The sequence below is a fragment of the Hordeum vulgare genome, chromosome 5H (assembly GCF_904849725.1).
Source record: "Hordeum vulgare subsp. vulgare chromosome 5H, MorexV3_pseudomolecules_assembly, whole genome shotgun sequence".
NCBI lineage: Eukaryota > Viridiplantae > Streptophyta > Magnoliopsida > Poales > Poaceae > Hordeum > Hordeum vulgare.
In genome coordinates this window covers 6,330,219-6,348,472 of record NC_058522.1, presented here as the reverse complement: position 1 = coordinate 6,348,472, position 18,254 = coordinate 6,330,219, and the positions used below count along the sequence as shown (strand labels likewise).

Below are 18,254 nucleotides of genomic sequence, written 5' to 3'. Positions count from 1 at the left end.
TCATATTGTGTCTTTGTCACGCCACGACTCCTTAATCGCTCTATGCACCTGGACCGATCGAGAGAGCAGTACCGATCAATTTCGTGTCCTGCGACCAAACGACGCTGAGCGTGGAGCAACCTGTGCTACGACACCTCGAGAAACGCGAGGAAATAGACTAATTTGTAATTACTAAGTTGGCTGCAGTGTGACTATAAGTACTAGGCAGTTTATCCACTTTTGACAGAACAGTCCCTAATGTATTATCCAGGGACCCGTTCTCGAGGGACGGTTAGTAACAGGGGCCAAAGTGGAAGAACAGAATAGCCCCTAAGGTATCATTCAGGGACCCGTTTGCGAGGGACGGTTAGTAACAGGGGCCAAAGTGGAAGAACAGAATAGCCCCTAAGGTATTATCCAGGGACCCGTTTGCGAGGGACGGTTAGTAACAGGGACCAAAGTGGAAGAACAGAATAGCCCCGAAGGTATTATTCAGGGACCCGTTTGCGAGGGACGGTTAGCACCGGGGGGGTAAAGTGGAAGAAGGGCGTATGCGTGGCATGGCACACCACATCTCCACGAACGATCATCGGTTGGAGAGAAGAAGAAAAAAAAAAGGATCATCGGTCGCTGACAGACACCACCACACCGCGCGGGGGGAGAAGAGAAAACAACGGTCGCTCGATCTCGCCGGAATCGATCCCCGCCGGCGACGGCGACGCCCCTCCTCGCCGGATCCAGCTCCGCCGCCCCAGATCCGGCGCCCCCCTCCCTCCTCCGTAGAGGCCCGCGGCAGCTCGTCTCGGTGCCGCGCCGCGCCGTCGGAGAAGCCTCCTCCGGCGTCCCGCGGCACCGCCGACTCGGGGGGAGCCTCCCCACGGGGACCAGCTCCGGCGTCGTTCTACTGCTCCAACTCGACGACGCCATCGCCTAGGGTAACTTTTTTTTTTTTTTTTTGCCTGCCTCTGTCCTATGCCATGCGGCCTGTGAGCTCCAGGACCATACGCGCAGACCAATCAGCGCACTGTGTATTCACTGCCCCAATGTTGGATTTCCGAGATCCACACTGTTAGCTCCGCATCGCCACCGCTAACAGCAAGTTTATTCCGCGCAGAGACAGATTCGGGGGGGCGTTGAGCCGAGCCTCCATGGCGCGCGGCAAGGCCGCCCGGGGGGACACGTCGGTGGTGGTCGTCGTCTTGGAGACGAACGAGGTGTACGTCGTTGTCAGCCTGTCGACAGCAGGCGACACGCAGGTGATCTGCGTCGACCCGACCACGGGTGCGCTGCGCCACCAGGGGAAGCAGGGGGAGGACCTCTTTGAGTCCGAGGCGGCCGCTCTGAACCACATCACCAACGGGTCGAGATTCTTGTCCAAGAGCACCACATACGCCAAAGCCGTGCTGGGCTATGCCGTGCTAGGGAGTTATGCGCTGCTCCTCGTCGCGACGCAGCTCAGCGCAACGGTCCCGAGGCTACCTGGAGGCGGGTGCGTATATACCGTCGTGGAGACTCAATGGGTGAAGATTCAGCTGCAGAACCCTCAGCCCCAGGGGAATGGAGAGCTGAAGAATATCAAGGATTTGGCTGATCTTGACATTGATGGTAAGTACTACTTCTGTGAAACGAGGGATATCACCAGGCCGTTTCCAAGTCGGATGGCTATTCAGGAACCGGATGAGGAATTCGTGTGGAATGCGTGGTTGTCAAGGCCTTTCAGGGACATTGGTTTGCCAGGGCATTGTGTCGTTCTTTTGCAGGGCTTTGCAGAATGTCGCAATTTCGGAGCTACGGGGCAGCAAGGTGGGCTAGTTGCTCTCATTGCACGCCGTAGCCGGTTACATCCTGGAACCCGCTATTTGGCTCGTGGGCTGAATGCATGTTCTGGCACCGGCAATGAGGTGGAGTGCGAGCAACTTGTTTGGGCCCCTCAAAAAGGTGGGCAAGTAATACCTTTTAGCTCATATATCTGGCGGCGTGGGACTATACCAATATGGTGGGGTGCAGAAATAAAGAATGCTGTGTCAGTTGAAGCTGAGATTTATGTTGCTGACGATCCTTACAATGGGACCTTGCAATACTACCAGCGGTTGGGTAGAAGATACGGTAATAAATCATCTGAAGTCAATGCGACGAGTAAGAAGAAACCTGGAATGGTCCCCATTGTGTGTGTTAACTTGCTAAGATATGCTGAAGGGAAACCTGAGACAATCCTAGTTGAACATTTCAAAGAATCTCTGAAGTACCTGAAGTCCACTGGCAAGCTAGGAAACACCTGGATTCAGTTGATAAATTATGACTGGCATGCCACTGTGAAGTTAAAAGGGCAACAACAGACAGTTGAGGGCCTTTGGAGACATCTTAAAGCACCAACAATGGCCATTGGCTTCAGCGAGGGGAATTACTACAGTGCAAAGCAGCAGCTTAACGAATGCAAGGGATCGATTATCTTGAGTGATGATGGTGGGTTCTGTATGGATACTATTCAAAATGGCGTGGTACGTTTTAATTGTGCAGATTCTCTTGATCGCACCAATGCTGCTAGCTTTTTTGGTGCGCTTCAAGTCTTTGTTGAACAGTGTAGCCGACTTGGTATCTCCCTTGATATAGATGCTATGTTTGGGTTATCGGCAAGCAGAAATTCTGAGTATAACGGTCGGAGTGCTCGTTCTTTGCCCCCTGGATGGGAGGAACGCTTTGACTCTGTAACAGGTAAATCATTTTATATCGATCATAATACACGTACTACATCATGGGAGCATCCATGCCAGGAGGCTCCACAGAAGCCCTGGAAGAGATTTGATATGACATTTGAGCAGTTCAAGAGCTCGACAATGCTTGCCCCAGTGAACCACCTTGCGGAAATTTTTCTTCTGGCCGGTGATATCCATGCCACATTGTACACTGGGTCAAAAGCTATGCACAGTGAGATTCTAAACATATTCAAGGAGGAGACTGGAAAGTTCAGTAAATTCTCAGCTGCTCAGAATGTCAAGATTACACTGCAAAGAAGGTTCCAAAATTATGTGAATGATAGCTCTCGTCAAAAACAGTTTGAGATGTTTCTCGGATTGAGGCTATATAAACATCTCCCATCCATCCCTATTTTCCCTCTCAAAGTAGGTAAACTAATAATTATGAGCATCTTATTTACAAAGTTCACTTTACCAATCTTTATTTCAGTTCTATATAGGATAGCCGGGTAGCCAATTCTCTGCATGAACTATCCAAACTTGCCATTCTAACTTAACTAGAACTTCTAGAATGCATTATCAGTTTCTGCAATTAGATTGAAACAATTTGCTAGTTAAAATGCAGATTTCCCTGAGTTTTAGCTGGCTTACAATTTCCCTGCACTGTTGTTCGACAAAATAATTCCATGTCAATTGATAGTTTATTTCTACTCCCTCCGCTCCAAAATACTTAAGTTCTTTGTCCTAAGTCAAACCTCTTTAAGTTTGACCGAGTCCATAGAAAAACATACCAACATCTACAACATCCAATTAGTTTTGTTAGATTCAACATAAAATTTATTTCCGTAATATATATAGTTGATGTTGTAGATGTTGATATATTTTTCTATAGATTTGGTCAAACTTAAAGATGTTTGACTTAGGAAAAACCTAGAACTTCAAGTATTTTGTAACGGAGGAAGTACATCTCATTTTCACCACTAACCAGCAGTGCATTTCCTGGCTAGGATGAAAATGAGATGTACTTCCTCCGTTGCAAAATAGTAGGTTCATCAGAGCTAGAGAAAACTATAAACTCATTCATAGGGAAGAAATCATTGATCTTAAACTATGTCTGGAAACCTACAACAAAGTTTACTCTTTGTATTTAAACGCTAATTGTTAAGTTTTTTTACTATAAATTAAGAGCCAAGACAGCTGTCTAAGAAGAATTTTTATTCATTGGCTTAATACTGTTGAAGTGTATATGTGGATTGCCTAGTCCTTTCCATCAGTTTGGACTTTTGGTTGCGTTGGCTAGTGCATGAAGCTTAACAAAACATGTTGTTACTTTTCTTAATTTTGACTTTCATCTTTGTGTTGAGCATGGTTGATGTTGATAATTCAGGTACTATCGAGGCCATCTGGATGCATGTTGAAACCAGTTCCTTGTATCACTCCAATGGCTGATGGTGGTTCCAGTCTTCTCAGCTTCAAAAAGAAGGATCTTGTTTGGGTATGTTGCTTATTTATATAGTTCCTTTTGAGTAATATATCCTGATAGTGACCTGATTTATTTGAATTGGGGGATAGCTATGATATATTAAATACTTCGTGCATAACAAATCCCACCACTCCCATGGAATATGACTAGTTGATGTCTGGAAGAGTCTGAAACTCTGAATTGTGTAAAATAAAAACATGTGGAGTACTTGGTCACATCTCAGCGTTTCCTATAGCACGCTAACTTGCCAAGGTCTCTTGATCATGCAGGTATGCCAGCAAGGTGCAGACTATGTTGAGCTTTTTATATACCTTGGAGAACCTTGTCATGTTTCTCAGCTTCTTCTTACTGTTTCCCATGGGGTTGAAGATTCTTCATATCCAGCTACTGTAGATGTCAGAGTTGGCTCCAGCATAGATGCCCTTAAGCTTGTCGTTGAGGTTTGTCTTCATCTTGCTGTTATATTCTTAACTTTTAGGCCAGGTAGGCTCATCAATTTCGCTTTTCATAGCGAGATGGCTCACTTTTAGGATTAGGCTTGATGAACTGACATGTATACTCAAGTGTCAAGACTGGGTGAACTGGGAACGCTAATATTGAGCCTCGTCAGATGCGCCACTCAAATTTGGGTTTATGCCAACATGCTATGTTGCAATTCTGACAATCTGAACTTGAGGCGCGGTGCCTGGTTTTAAGCCAAAGCCAAACAGTGTACTCCTTAACTTTGGCTTAGCCATGCCAACTTCTTTTACAGCACGAGTATCCCTCTAAAAGGACCCTTGAACCTTGGTGCCAAAAAAATAATATGAAAATATGTCATGACTACATCCAGATATCCACAATTCAAGAACAGAGAACTTCAAAAGATTCTGATGGCATCCTTGGATGTGACAATGGTAGCTCAGCCAAAGCCAAGTATTGTCAGTGAAAAAAACAGTCCTCTGAGAAATAAAAGCCATGGCGAGTTACTAACCACACTTTAAAATGATTTTAAGAGATCCAACAAAATGGTGATGTTGAGTCCTGTGGTGCATGGTAATTAGTACCGCCATCAATTATGCAATCATTGCGATGGTCGGTCAGCATTAATCTTTACTCAAATATCCGTCTTGAATCTTGACATAATGAAACTACTGTTAGTTTGATGAGTTTGGCCCATTTAGCATTAAAATAATGGATCAAATTCGAAGAAGTAAGCATAGAATCTTAGTTGATAAAATTAAGCATTTTATTTTATTAGAGAACTGGGGTAACAAGTTGACATTGTCTTGCAGTCTTGACATTAGTCTTGCAACTAATGCGAACCGAGTCAAAATTGTGATTTGCCTGTGATCATGCGATATGTGGACTAGCCAGTTAAGAGTCACATTTTTTTTAAAAATGATTAAAGATATAAGAAAATGGTGGCGTGAAGTCCTGTGGCACATAGTGTAAGCACTAGTCTCCACCCAGATACCTTTGTGAACACTCACAATACTTTCAAGTTTTGTCCATTTGGCCCATTATATGCCTAAAAAGAATGTAAATGAATTCAGGTAATAAAACATTGCATCTTTGGTGAAATTAAGCATTTTAATTGACTGAATAAGAGAATTGGCTAAACAAAACTTTGACATTGTCTTACAGTCTCGAGCCCACTTCCACAACTATTGGGAAGTCAGTTAGCATTTCGATTTGCCTGTGGCCATGCAATAGATTGCCTATATTACAGTGGTAGAGTGCTACCATGCCTGCAAGGTACCCCCTCCTGCAAGTGAGAAAGAAGCCCATAGGATGTTGGCAGGCACCACTGCCAGTTCATGTAAGAGGATGCTTGATTCATTGCACAAGCATAAACCTATCTTAATGGGCCAGGTTGAGACTGATTGTTGGTAAGCTGGCCGTAAGAAATCCTAATGGATAGATGTATGCCATTACTTAAGCCGGAGTGTTGTCCCATTATTAAAGATAAACGTAATCCCTTGAACCTCTAAGCTCCCTAGAAATCATGGGCGTTGGTTGGGCCCTGCTGTCAGAGGGGTGTGTGGAGGAAAACCGCTAGCTTCCAATATCCAGACAAAATATAAACACTCGATCAGAATCTGGTGGCTTGCGGCAACTGTGCGATGCTTCCTTTGGTGCAAATGCATGTGTTGCCAGTTCAATCTAAAAGTACATTTAAGGTGAATGTCGCCTTAGTACCAATGGGATTACACTTTTTTTTTTAATTTTCATCAGTTTACTTGCTACTCTGACCTTTCAGTATGTGATATTTATTTCTGTATGAATTTCAATTAAAGCATGTGAAATTGTGGACGCATTGAACTTTTCTTAATGTTTGAGGAACTCTTTGTTTTAAGGCGGTTTTTTGTTTTTTACTATCTGAATCAGGGTAAGGCGATCTGATACTAGCTCTTTGCATGCTAGCTCTTCGCATTTTGCTTATCTGCTGCATGCTAGCTCTTTAAAGTACACATATTTTGATCAAACGATTACATTTGTTTCCTGCTGCTGCTTATCTTTTACAAATCATGTGTAGCCAGCTAATGTGTAACTAACTGCAAGTTCACTTGTTTAGGGCGCTTGCATACCCCAGTGCTCGAATGGGACAAATTTGTCGATCCCTCTCACTGGAAGAATTCATCCAGAGGACTTGGCTGTAACAGGCAATAGTGCTCGACCAGGCGTTCAAGAGAGCACTTATCTTCCTTTGTTATACGACTTCGAAGAGCTGGAAGGAGAAGTGAACTTTCTAAATCGGGTTGTCGCGTTATCTTTTCATCCTTCTCCCATGGCGAGAACAGCCATCACACTTGGTGAGGTAAAAGTTGACAACCATCTGGATGTTGATGTAGTAAGAAGCAGCTCTTAACAATTGAACTATTTCGCCTCTGTATATTTTATTTGATTAGATGAATAATCTTCTGAAACAGATTGAAGTACTTGGTGTTTCTCTTCCATGGGTGGATATGTTAAGCAATAGCAAAGGTGTTACTCAAATTTTGGAGCTCCTCCATGAAAAAGCATATAATACTCCCCGCGATCTAGGTTTGAAGAATATTGCAGATTCTTCCTCTCCTGGGAATGATATTCACGGTAGTGAGAGGACTTATACTAGAAGTTCACCATCAGTTCAACCTGGTGGTTCAGGAAACTTTGTGGATTTTCTCACGGGTGATATCGACGTACCAAACCAATCAAAAATCACTGGAACTACATCTTTTGGTAATGAGGATCAGACGAACTTCTTTGACGATGAATTTGATGTTAACCCTTTTGCCACCGCATCAGAAGAGCCTGTTGCTGAAGTCAATAACCATGTTGAAGATTGTGGCAGCACACAGTTTTATCTAGAGTTTTTGGAGTCACTTTCTCGAGATAATAAGGTATTTTTCGGTACAAAATTCATTGTTGTTCTTTTCCTATCTACTAATTTGTTGATAGATTTTCCTTACATCGGCGCTGAGCTAATTTTATTTACAAGTAATTTTTGAAATTGGTACCCTCATCAAATGGTGGTTTATTTAGAAGGTTATAGCATCTAGAAATGACTTGACTGAAACTGAGAAAAGACCCTACCAACTTATGCTTATGAGCTCATTATATGCACATTATATATTGGGACCTGGTACTGCTTAGTTGCCATGCTTTATATACTCATCCTGTTCTCATTAATGATTACCTATTTCTAAACAAGAAGACAAAATAAACAATTTTATGAACAGATTTGTTTTTAAGTTTAAATGAGGATCTCAGAGATGTAACTCTCATTCATCTTTTCAGGGAAAGAGCCTTAACTTTGAACAAATGATGAAGCTTGAAATAAAACGTCTTTATCTTGATCTTTCTGCTGCCGAAAGGGACCGGGCATTGTTATCGATTGGTGTAATTCCTGCCACGGTAGATCCAAATCGTTCAGTTGATTACTCTTACCTGTTGAAGTTATCCAGCCTTACTGATAAGCTAGCATTGCTGGGGCATTCTGTCTTCGAGGATCGTGCTAATGCTTCAATAGGGCTCGAAAAGGCCAATAGCCATGCTGTAGACTTTTGGAATATCAGTGAAAATGGTGAATCATGCTCTGGTGGGGCATGTGAAGTCCGTGCTGTATCTTCATTACAAGGTTCAGCTACTAGTGGAAATGCATCACTATTTGAGGAGTGTTCCCAGTGCGAAAGGACAGCTTGCAAGGCTTGCTGTGCTGGGAAAGGGGCCTTTCTTTTGCTTGGCAACACTTACAGAGATCTGAAGATATATGGTGGGAGTCAAGGTGGTGGCTATTCTGCCCTCGCAGATAGTTCTGTCTGCAAATCATGCTGCAATGAGATGATCAAACAAGCACTGTATGTGGATTATGTCAGGGTTCTTCATAGTATGAGAAGAAAAGGTCGTGCGGAGAAAGCAGCACTGAAAGCAGTGAATCAGGTCTGCCAACTTGAGCCCAATAGAATAACGGATTCAGTACATAATGTTCAATCTGGTCAGAGACAATTGAAGCAGCTCCTTGATGATGAAGAATCTCTTGCAGAATTTCCTCATGCAAGCTTTTTACATACGGTATTCTTCGACATTGTTCTATTGACTTCTACCCTTTACTGTCTACTGCCATCTTTTATCTATATAAAATTATAAATCTATCTGTAATACTGTTTCACATGGACCATGGAAAGACACTAGACACTCAAATGCACTACCCTTGAGCCTAACATCATCTTTTGAAAATAAATCTTTTTTTTTTTGTCAGAAGCTGTGTCGTATGTGTCCCTGCTCTGTATTTCTTTGCCACAGGGTATTGCTTTGATTCTGCCGTGTTGTTTTATTTTTCCAGGTAGAAACTGCTGATGATTCTGCTCCACTGTTTTCATTGCTGGCACCACTTGGTAGTGGAGTGCACAAGTCCTACTGGAAAGCTCCACAAGGCAACACATCTGTGGAGTTCCCGATTGTTCTTGGCGGTATATCAGATGTTTCAGGAGTTGCAATAATTGTCAGTTCCTGTGGTTACTCAACATCTGATTGCCCAATTGTAAGATGTACTTCCTATCTTGTTTCTTTTTTCTGGGATCCATCGTTTGTCTACATTAGTATAAATGATGTTAGTGAGATTATTATAAATGGGAACTCCTAGATATACAAATTTTCTGGTAAATTTAACAAAAAAGGGCATTTAAAACAAAGTCACTGAAATCGTTGTTGTCTTCAGTGAAGAAGTCTTGTATAGCTTAATCAAATGCATTACCTTTCAGAGCAAGAGAAGGAAAATATTTTTCAGCTTTATTCTTGAGCGAGCTGCATGTTGATACAATAGAAATACTGCAATAGTATTCTCTTCCTCTCCTGATTTTATTATACCAAAACATATATAGCAGTTGCCTTAAGATACTTCACACTTAGCTTGGTTATTTCATGCATTGTGAATCCAAGAAATAGGCAAAGGAGAAACACACAAATTGGAAAAAAAATCACAACGTTGCAGAGTGGATACACAAATTCTATTTCCGTAGCTAAAGTGCTCAGTTTGGGCATTGCAACAAATAGTTGATTTTTTTATGGGATGTACTTGAAGTACTTTACATCATTTAAGCTTGGAGATGTCTGCATCACTTGACCCTTTGACATACCTGCGTAGCTTGATAGTAGAGAGCTGTTATTGAATTGATTTATTGCTTCTTGTTTCTTGCTTCTATACTTCCAATCAAAGTGTAAAAACTCTTCATTTGCAGTAAATTGCTAATTTTACTGTCAGTTCTTTGTAGCTTGGTATTTTGGTTGTTGAGTTTATTCTGTGCGTACTTTATAATTGCTCTTATGCTCTTTAAGCACTGTTTGACAAGACCATAATTTGCTCTTATGCTCTTACTATCAGTCCTTTGTAACAACGGTCCCAATCTCTGCAAATTTGTTTTCATGGCTGTGTGCACACCACTATAATTTTATAGAATTAACACTGATGCAAATTATCTAGTTTGTTGACGAGATGCTGGTCTTAAATTAACAAAGTGTCCTAGTGCTGTAGACATCTTTTTCATATGTGGCAGAGTTAGCTACCTATGTAAACAAGAAGAGTACTTGAACTAGCCTACTGAGCTAATTTCATTTCCCCTGTTTCATATAGCGCAATATTTGCCTCATATGCTGATAATTGTGCTGCCTGTGCAGGTGGAGATATGGGCTAGTAATAAAATACAGCGAGACGACCGCACATTCATAGGAAAGTGGGATGTGCAAAGTATGATAGTGTCATCTCCACAGCTTTATGGACCAGAAAAATCGGGTAGCTTGGATGAGGCACCAAGACACTTTAAACTACACTTCCCAAATCCTATCCGCTGTCGCATAATTTCAATAAAAATGACACTTCCCCAAATTGGTTCTAGCTCAACCAAGTTTAATGAAGATTTTGATGATCTTTTATCATTGGATGAAAGCTCATTTATTGATTCTAAGGCAAACAATTCACATAACTCATTCATCCATGCAAAAAGGATTGTTGTTTTCGGTAGCTCTTTGCCCAAGGAGATGGGTCCTGACACATCTGTGGCAATAATGAGGATGAGAAGCTTCGTAGATGGATCACCTTCGTTGGGCAGATTTAGGGTAAGCCCTGTCTTTTTTACTAAGCACTTTTCGACTCTATTTCGAACTATGGGTAAAACTTTCCTGTGCTATTTTACAGATTCCGGTTGAGGCTGAGAGGTTGAGAGACCACGATCTTGTTCTTGAGCAATATCTCTTGCCCAATTCGCCTGGAATAGCTGGATTTCGCCTTGATTCCTTCGGTGTTATAAGACCTCGAGTAACCCATTCACCTCTCCCATCAGAGTTGGATATGAAGGAGTGTTCATTGATACGTATGGAAGATAGACATTTAAATCCTGCAATTCTTCATATACAAGTCACAGTTGTTAAGGTAATATGGCACTGCCTATGTGGTCAAGCCCCACTTGATTTAGTGACTAAAATCGACAGTTTTCTGGTTTTTTTGCTCTCTTTATATGTTTGTTTTTCAACAATTGGAACTTTCATGCTTGTGTAATTTATCACTTCCGATTCTGTCTTTACAGCATTCTCAATAGTTCTTGGAAACCTTTTTGGAGGTGAAAAGGTTAAGGAAGTCCAAATTTTAAGTTCTTAAGAGTTGAATTTGAGATTTATTTATGGCCAATGATTCTAGGATTTTCATAGCACTGCAATTCATAGGAGGTGTCTCTTGTAAGCAAGGTTTACGAGTCGACAATTCGATGAATTATTCCGAGGTTGAGACTCGTAGACTAATCGTGACAAGTCGACACTGAAGTTGCGACTCATAGACTAGTCGACACTCAAGTGTAGTCGGCCCTGTAGTTTTCCCTTTCCTATTTTTTATGTCGTGTGCACTCAGTACTTATGTTTTTTTTGCAGGAGTCTGGCAAACTGGTTGTAGAAGAATACCGTCTGCCAGAAGTTAAAGCAAATACACCGCTGTATTTTGATTTTTCGGATTTACAGCAAGATGCCCGCTGTGTTATCTTTAGATTACTCGGGGATGTTACTGCCTTTGTTGATGATATTGCTGAGATTGAGGGCTTAAACTTGCGGAATCTTCCTCTGGCTTCTGGACTATCTTTGTCAAATAAGGTGAAGCTGTACTACTATGCTGATACCTATGAGATGGGAAAGATCGGCAGTCTCTCAGCAGTATGATATATACGAGGTGCGATTATACGACGACTTGACATTCTAATCATTATTATATATTAAAGAGTCATTTATACTCCCCACCAAGTATTACAGTTGTTCAGAGAGCCTCTCTTGTCTATTTTTGGTTGACTTCACCAAGTTTCAGTACTGTATTTAACTCATTTGTCAGGTTCCCTCCATTTAGCTGGAGTTCTTTAGCAAAATCAGATTGAATTTGAGAAAATGCCAGCACGTGTGGCCTCTCCTTCAACCATTTCCCATCATTGTTTATCTTCCTTTCTTCACCCCCATCTCCCTCTGCTGTCTAACTCCCTACCTACCTGCATTGTACACAACACATTCACCAATTAAGCCAACCATTTGAGGAATTATTACGATGAATCTGCTCTGTTACGAGTGTTTGCGTAATGTATGTGCGGTTCTAGGAACATTTTAGTTGTAGTGGGATGTAGCAGGTTGTATTTTTGTGTCCAATGTTTGCATTCTTCAGTCTATTGTTCTTTCTTCTTGTGTATAATGAATGTTGTGTCTAATCTTTGATTTACCTATTTATAGGTTGTACATGCCATCATGAAGTCATTCACGGTTGGTACATATTGGTGTTGTAAACTATTATCAGTGTGTTGATGTGGTAGGCGATACAGCAGTGCAGTGCTGTGCTGTGCAGTTTGTGCGATACTGCGATACAAGTTGAGGACCCTGGGGATGTTAACTATAGGATATCTACAAATTCTTTTATGTTTGTAGAATGCCGGTAAATCAAGGATCCATTTGCTTTTGTAGGATGTTTGAAAATTCGATGTGATTGCCGCACTTTTGATGCTGCCGGTTACGATTCATCAATGCATGTATGAATTTTGTATAGGATCAAGTGCTGAATTTTTGTACGAGGTTGGTTTTCTTTACTGACAAATATTTTGAGCACTGATTTTTCCCCTTCCAATTTTGAGTTCACTTGTATGTTGTACTTTGCTGTGATCGTGCTGTTCTTTATGTAACTACTCCCTCCGTACCTAAATATAAGACCTTTTAGAGATTGTACTATAAACTACATACGGATGTACATAGACATATTTTAGAATATAGATTCACTCATTTTGCTTTGTATGTAGTCTCCTAGTAAAATCCCTAAAAGGTCTTATATTTTGGAACGGAGGGAGTAGATAATACCCCGCACGTTATTGCGCAACTTGGTAGCTTATGGGGTGCAAAGTGCAGTAATTTTTAGCCGTCACAATGCAGAAACATGGGATAGGAAATTGCTGATGTGTTATCTAACCAATTTATATGGGTAAACTATAAATCAATCGCTCTTGTATATTGGCCACAACATTGGATAGATGCATGAGGTATGTACAAGGTATGTACAGTATGTCTACATATCTTAATGATATATAGTGGGTGCATGTCTGTTGGCCAAACAATGTCAGGGCTAACAAAACCAAATCTCGGACATAATTTGCAAATATATTGACAATTGAAGGATGAAAAAGCTTAATTATGGGAAAAAAATGTAGAAATGGTTTTAGATTTATAAGATTAAATACTCGAGTAGCCACTTTTTAATTACGTGAATTATTTATTGCCACATTTGACTATGCCTGCAAGAGAGATCATAACATATGAATTATAGAAATGCCATGTACTATTGTGCCATCTCCAGCGTGTACCGGTGACGGCATACCACTGTGTCTAGAGCAGCGGCACGTTGGAGGAGGCTCCGACATCATGATTGAGGAGGCTCCCTCGTACCGCGGATGAGGCAACTTGTACATCCCCGGCGGCGGCAGCGGCCTGCGCATGAAACAGAAGTTCAAATACCGTCTCAATTCTACAGCGGAAATTGCAACATGAAACCAAAAGTGGCGAAGTCCATGCCGAGGCGAATAAATTAGTAGCAGCAAGAAGAAAACGTTGGAATAAAGCTTAAATTAGTAGCAGCAAGAAGAAAACGTTGGAATAAAGCTTGAGCTGAGGCAACGGAACGAGGTGTAAGCTTATGAGGCGCGGTAGCGGTGATGCTAGGGTAGTAGAGACAGCCGAAGATGCGAAGCTCATCATAAGAGGGCGGTGAACCGAAAAGAAGATGATGAGGTGCAACGTTTCCGCGAATGCGGCAATGCCGAATGTTAAGGAGAAGTGATGCTGCGGCAAGTGCGTCAGGCTAGAAGCGCGGAGGCACATTGGCATGAAAGAGAAGCGTACGAAGGCAATCACTAAGAGTGCGAAGGACGCGTTCCGTGCGACAATTCTGTTGCGAAGTGTAGGGGCAGGTGAGACGAAATATTGTGTCGTGTGTGGTGAGGAGAATACGAACAACCAGGTTGTCGAATTCCTTCCCGCTATCTGTTTGGAACGCAAGAATGGGACGCCCAAACTGCATAGAGACATATGAATAAAAGGCAGCAAGAGTGGTGATAGCATCGGACTTGCGCCGCAACGTGAAGGTCCACACATAATGCGAAAAGTCGTCAAGAATACTAAGATAGTAGGAGTAGCCCGTATTACTTGCAACAGGAGAGGTCCATGCATCACTATGAATTAACTCAAACGAGTACGATGCAACATGAGAAGAAGCCCGAAAGAGGAGACGAGTATGTTTGCCGAGACGACAAGCATGACAAGAGTGGTCCTCTATCTTATTACACGTGAAAGAAAAACTCCGAAGAATATGATGAAGGGTGGTGGGGTTGGGATGACCCAAGCGAGCATGCCAGAGGTCCACACCGGTGGCGAGGGAAACATGAGTGATGAAGGTGGAGGGGACAGTTGAGCCGACCGGGTAGAGGTCGCCAGGACTGTCACATCGATGGAGCACCATCCGGGTACGAGCGTCCTTGACAGAAAAACCAAACATGTCAAATTCAACGGTAACGGGATTTTCACGTGTAAAATAGTGAACGGAAACAAGGTTTTTATAAGATCAAGGGAAACTAAGATGTTAGATAAAGAAAGTGGTGTGGATGAAGAGGGAAAAGATGCATGTCCTATATGAGTAATGGGAAGAGAGGAACCATCACCGACGGTGATACGAGTAGAAGTGTTGACGGGATAGGAGGTGTGGAGGGTACCAAGATGAGCAGCCATGTGATCCGTAGCACCAGTATCCATGTACCAGCCATCGCCGCCGGTGCAGTTGGATGGTGTAGGGGTGGAGTGCAGCGCCGCTAGCAAAGTCGGATCCCAAGGCGCCGGGGGAAGCGCGGGAGCAGGGGGCAGCGGCGGCAGCCCTCCTGGCTACGACGGCTATCCGAAGGAGAGGGCCCCGTAGGGCTACGGTGCGGCGTAGAACGCCTGATGCGAAGGAGGCCGTGCACCGAGGATATTGGGACCAGGGGCACGTGGAACCAGCATGGGATAAGCATGCACGACGCCGGTCCATGGATTCTGCCCGACATACCACTATGTCGGCCGTTGCTACTGCGGAGGACGGGCTGCTCCTCCCTGAGCCCCGTTCGGCTGCTGCTGCTGGCGCCCACTGTGCCGACGGCCGTGGCGACGGCCGTTGCCAGGTGGAGTCGGCTGCGGGAAGGCCGGTTGCTGCGCGGGGCGCGACTGAGGGGCGAGCGATGCCGGTCCACCACGGGTGGCGGTGGTGAGAGCCGTGTGCGTGGCCCGGATCCGCGTCATCTTCATCCGCCCCTCCTCGAGCTTGAGGTGCGCCACCACCTTAGCGAAGGTATGCTCCGGTATGAGAGTGAGGTTGGAGGAGGCGTTCCCAAAGTCGTCGTTGAGGCCGACAGTGAGGGTGCTGATGGGGAGCTCATCGCCAATCGTCTCGCCAAGATCAAGGAGCTCATCGGCAAGCTTTTTGAGGCGCATGCAAAACTCATCGATAGATGAATCAAGCTGCTAGCACCCATAGAACTCTCCGTGAAGAAGGACCTTGTGCTGACGTTTGTTGTCGGTGAACAGGCCGTTGAGCTTGGTCCAGACAGCGTAAGCGTCATCATCATCACACACCACCGTGTGGAAGAGATCCTTGAAGATCGTGAGGTAGAACCAACAGATGATGGTCGGGTCGAGGGTCATCCAGTCCTCGTCGTTCACCATGAGACGAGAGTCCACGGTGCCATCGATGTGACCGTGGAGTAGGTACTCGCGAAACACTACGGAGAAGTACCTCTTCCAGGCAGAGTAGGAGGCAGTGGACTGGTCAAGGATCATCAGAACGCGGTCGAAGATGTTGAGTTTGCGAACGAGGGTGACGTCCGGGCCGTCGAACGGATTGCTGCCGGAGGAGACTGAGGAGCTCGGAGAGACCACGGTAGCGGGCGAGCGGCGGCGTCGGAAGGTACGGGTGAGGGTGGCGGAAGCAGTGTAGGTGGGATGCGGCGACTGTTGGGGAACGTCGCATGGGAAACAAAAATTTTCCTACGCGCACGAAGACCTATCATGGTGATGTCCATCTACAAGAGGGGATGAGTGATCTACGTGCCCTTGTAGATCGTACAGTAGAAGCGTTAGAGAACGCGGTTGATGTAGTGGAACGTCCTCACGTCCCTCGATCCGCCCCGCGAACAATCCCGCGATCAGTCCCACGATCTAGTACCGAACGGACGGCACCTCCGCGTTCAGCACACGTACAGCTCGACGATGATCTCGGCCTTCTTGATCCAGCAAGAGAGACGGAGAGGTAGAAGAGTTCTCCGGCAGCGTGACGGCGCTCCGGAGGTTGGTGATGACCTTGTCTCAGCAGGGCTCCGCCCGAGCTCTGCAGAAACGCGATCTAGAGAAAAACCGTGGAGGTATGTGGTCGGGCAGCCGTGAGAAAGTCGTCTCAAATCAGCCCTAAAACCTCCGTATATATAGGTGGGAGGGAGGGGGGCCTTGCCTTGGGGTCCAAGGACCCCCAAGGAGTCGGCCGAGCCAAGGGGGGGAGGACTCCCCCCCAAACAGAGTTGGACTTGGTTTGGTGGGAGGAGTCCCCCTCCCTTCCCACCTCCTTCCTTTTTTTTTCTTCCCTCTTGATTTTTCTTCTCTTGGCGCATTGGGCACTTGTGGGCTGTCCCACCAGCCCACTAAGGGCTGGTGTGGCTCCCCAAATGCCTATGGGCTTCCGCGGGGTGGGTTGCCCCCCCGGTGAACTCCCGGAACCCATTCGTCATTCCCGGTACATTCCCGGTAACTCCGAAAACCTTCCGGTAATCAAATGAAGTCATCCTATATATCAATCTTTGTTTCCGGACCATTCCGGAAACCCTCGTGACGTCCGTGATCTCATCCAGGACTCCGAACAACATTCGGTAACCAACCATATAACTCAAATACACATAAAACAACGTCGAACCTTAAGTGTGCAGACCCTGCGGGTTCGAGAACTATGTAGACATGACCCGAGAGACTCCTCGGTCAATATCCAATAGCGGGACCTGGATGCCCATATTGGATCCTACATATTCTACGAAGATCTTATTGTTTGAACCTCAGTGCCAAGGATTCGTATAATCCCGTATGTCATTCCCTTTGTCCTTCGGTATGTTACTTGCCCGAGATTCGATCGTCAGTATCCGCATACCTATTTCAATCTCGTTTTACCGGCAAGTCTCTTTACTCGTTCCGTAATACAAGATCCCGCAACTTACACTAAGTTACATTGCTTGCAAGGCTTGTGTGTGATGTTGTATTACCGAGTGGGCCCCGAGATACCTCTCCGTCACACGGAGTGACAAATCCCAGTCTTGATCCATACTAACTCAACTAACACCTTCGGAGATACCTGTAGAGCATCTTTATAGTCACCCAGTTACGTTGCGACGTTTGATACACACAAAGCATTCCTCCGGTGTCAGTGAGTTATATGATCTCATGGTCATAGGAATAAATACTTGACACGCATAAAACAGTAGCAACAAAATGACACGATCAACATGCTACGTCTATTAGTTTGGGTCTAGTCCATCACGTGATTCTCCCAATGACGTGATCCAGTTATCAAGCAACAACACCTTGTTCATAATCAGAAGACACTGACTAACATTGATCAACTGGCTAGCCAACTAGAGGCATGCTAGGGACGGTGTTTTGTCTATGTATCCACACATGTAAATTAGTCTTCATTCAATACAATTATAGCATGGATAATAAACTATTATCTTGATACAGGAATTATAATAATAATTACATTTATTATTGCCTCTAGGGCATAATTCCAACAGTCTCCCACTTGCACTAGAGTCAATAATCTAGCCCTCACATCACCATGTGAATTACATTGTCATAAATCTAACACCCATACAGTTCTGGTGTCGATCATGTTTTGGCCGTGGAAGAGGTTTAGTCAGCGGGTCTGCTACATTCAGATCCGTGTGCACTTTGCATATATTCACGTCCTCCTCCTCGACGTAGTCGCGGATGAGGTTGAAGCGTCGTTTGATGTGTCTGGTCTTCTTGTGAAACCGTGGTTCCTTTGCTAAGGCAATGGCACCCGTGTCGTCACA

General features: G+C 44.3%; 1 protein-coding gene across 1 annotated transcript; it reads left to right on the top strand.

The window, feature by feature from the left end:
- Positions 1 to 580: 580 nt before the first annotated feature.
- LOC123397755 (probable phosphoinositide phosphatase SAC9) lies at positions 581 to 12,781 on the top strand. Its single transcript, XM_045092291.1, has 12 exons — positions 581 to 914; positions 1,094 to 3,098; positions 4,060 to 4,167; positions 4,425 to 4,595; positions 6,713 to 6,955; positions 7,068 to 7,520; positions 7,918 to 8,691; positions 8,963 to 9,160; positions 10,294 to 10,731; positions 10,811 to 11,044; positions 11,536 to 11,827; positions 12,370 to 12,781. The coding sequence occupies exons 2-11, from the start codon at positions 1,128 to 1,130 to the stop codon at positions 11,815 to 11,817; spliced, it is 4,872 nt and encodes a 1,623-aa protein (XP_044948226.1). The 5' UTR covers positions 581 to 914; positions 1,094 to 1,127; the 3' UTR covers positions 11,818 to 11,827; positions 12,370 to 12,781.
- Positions 12,782 to 18,254: the final 5,473 nt, after the last annotated feature.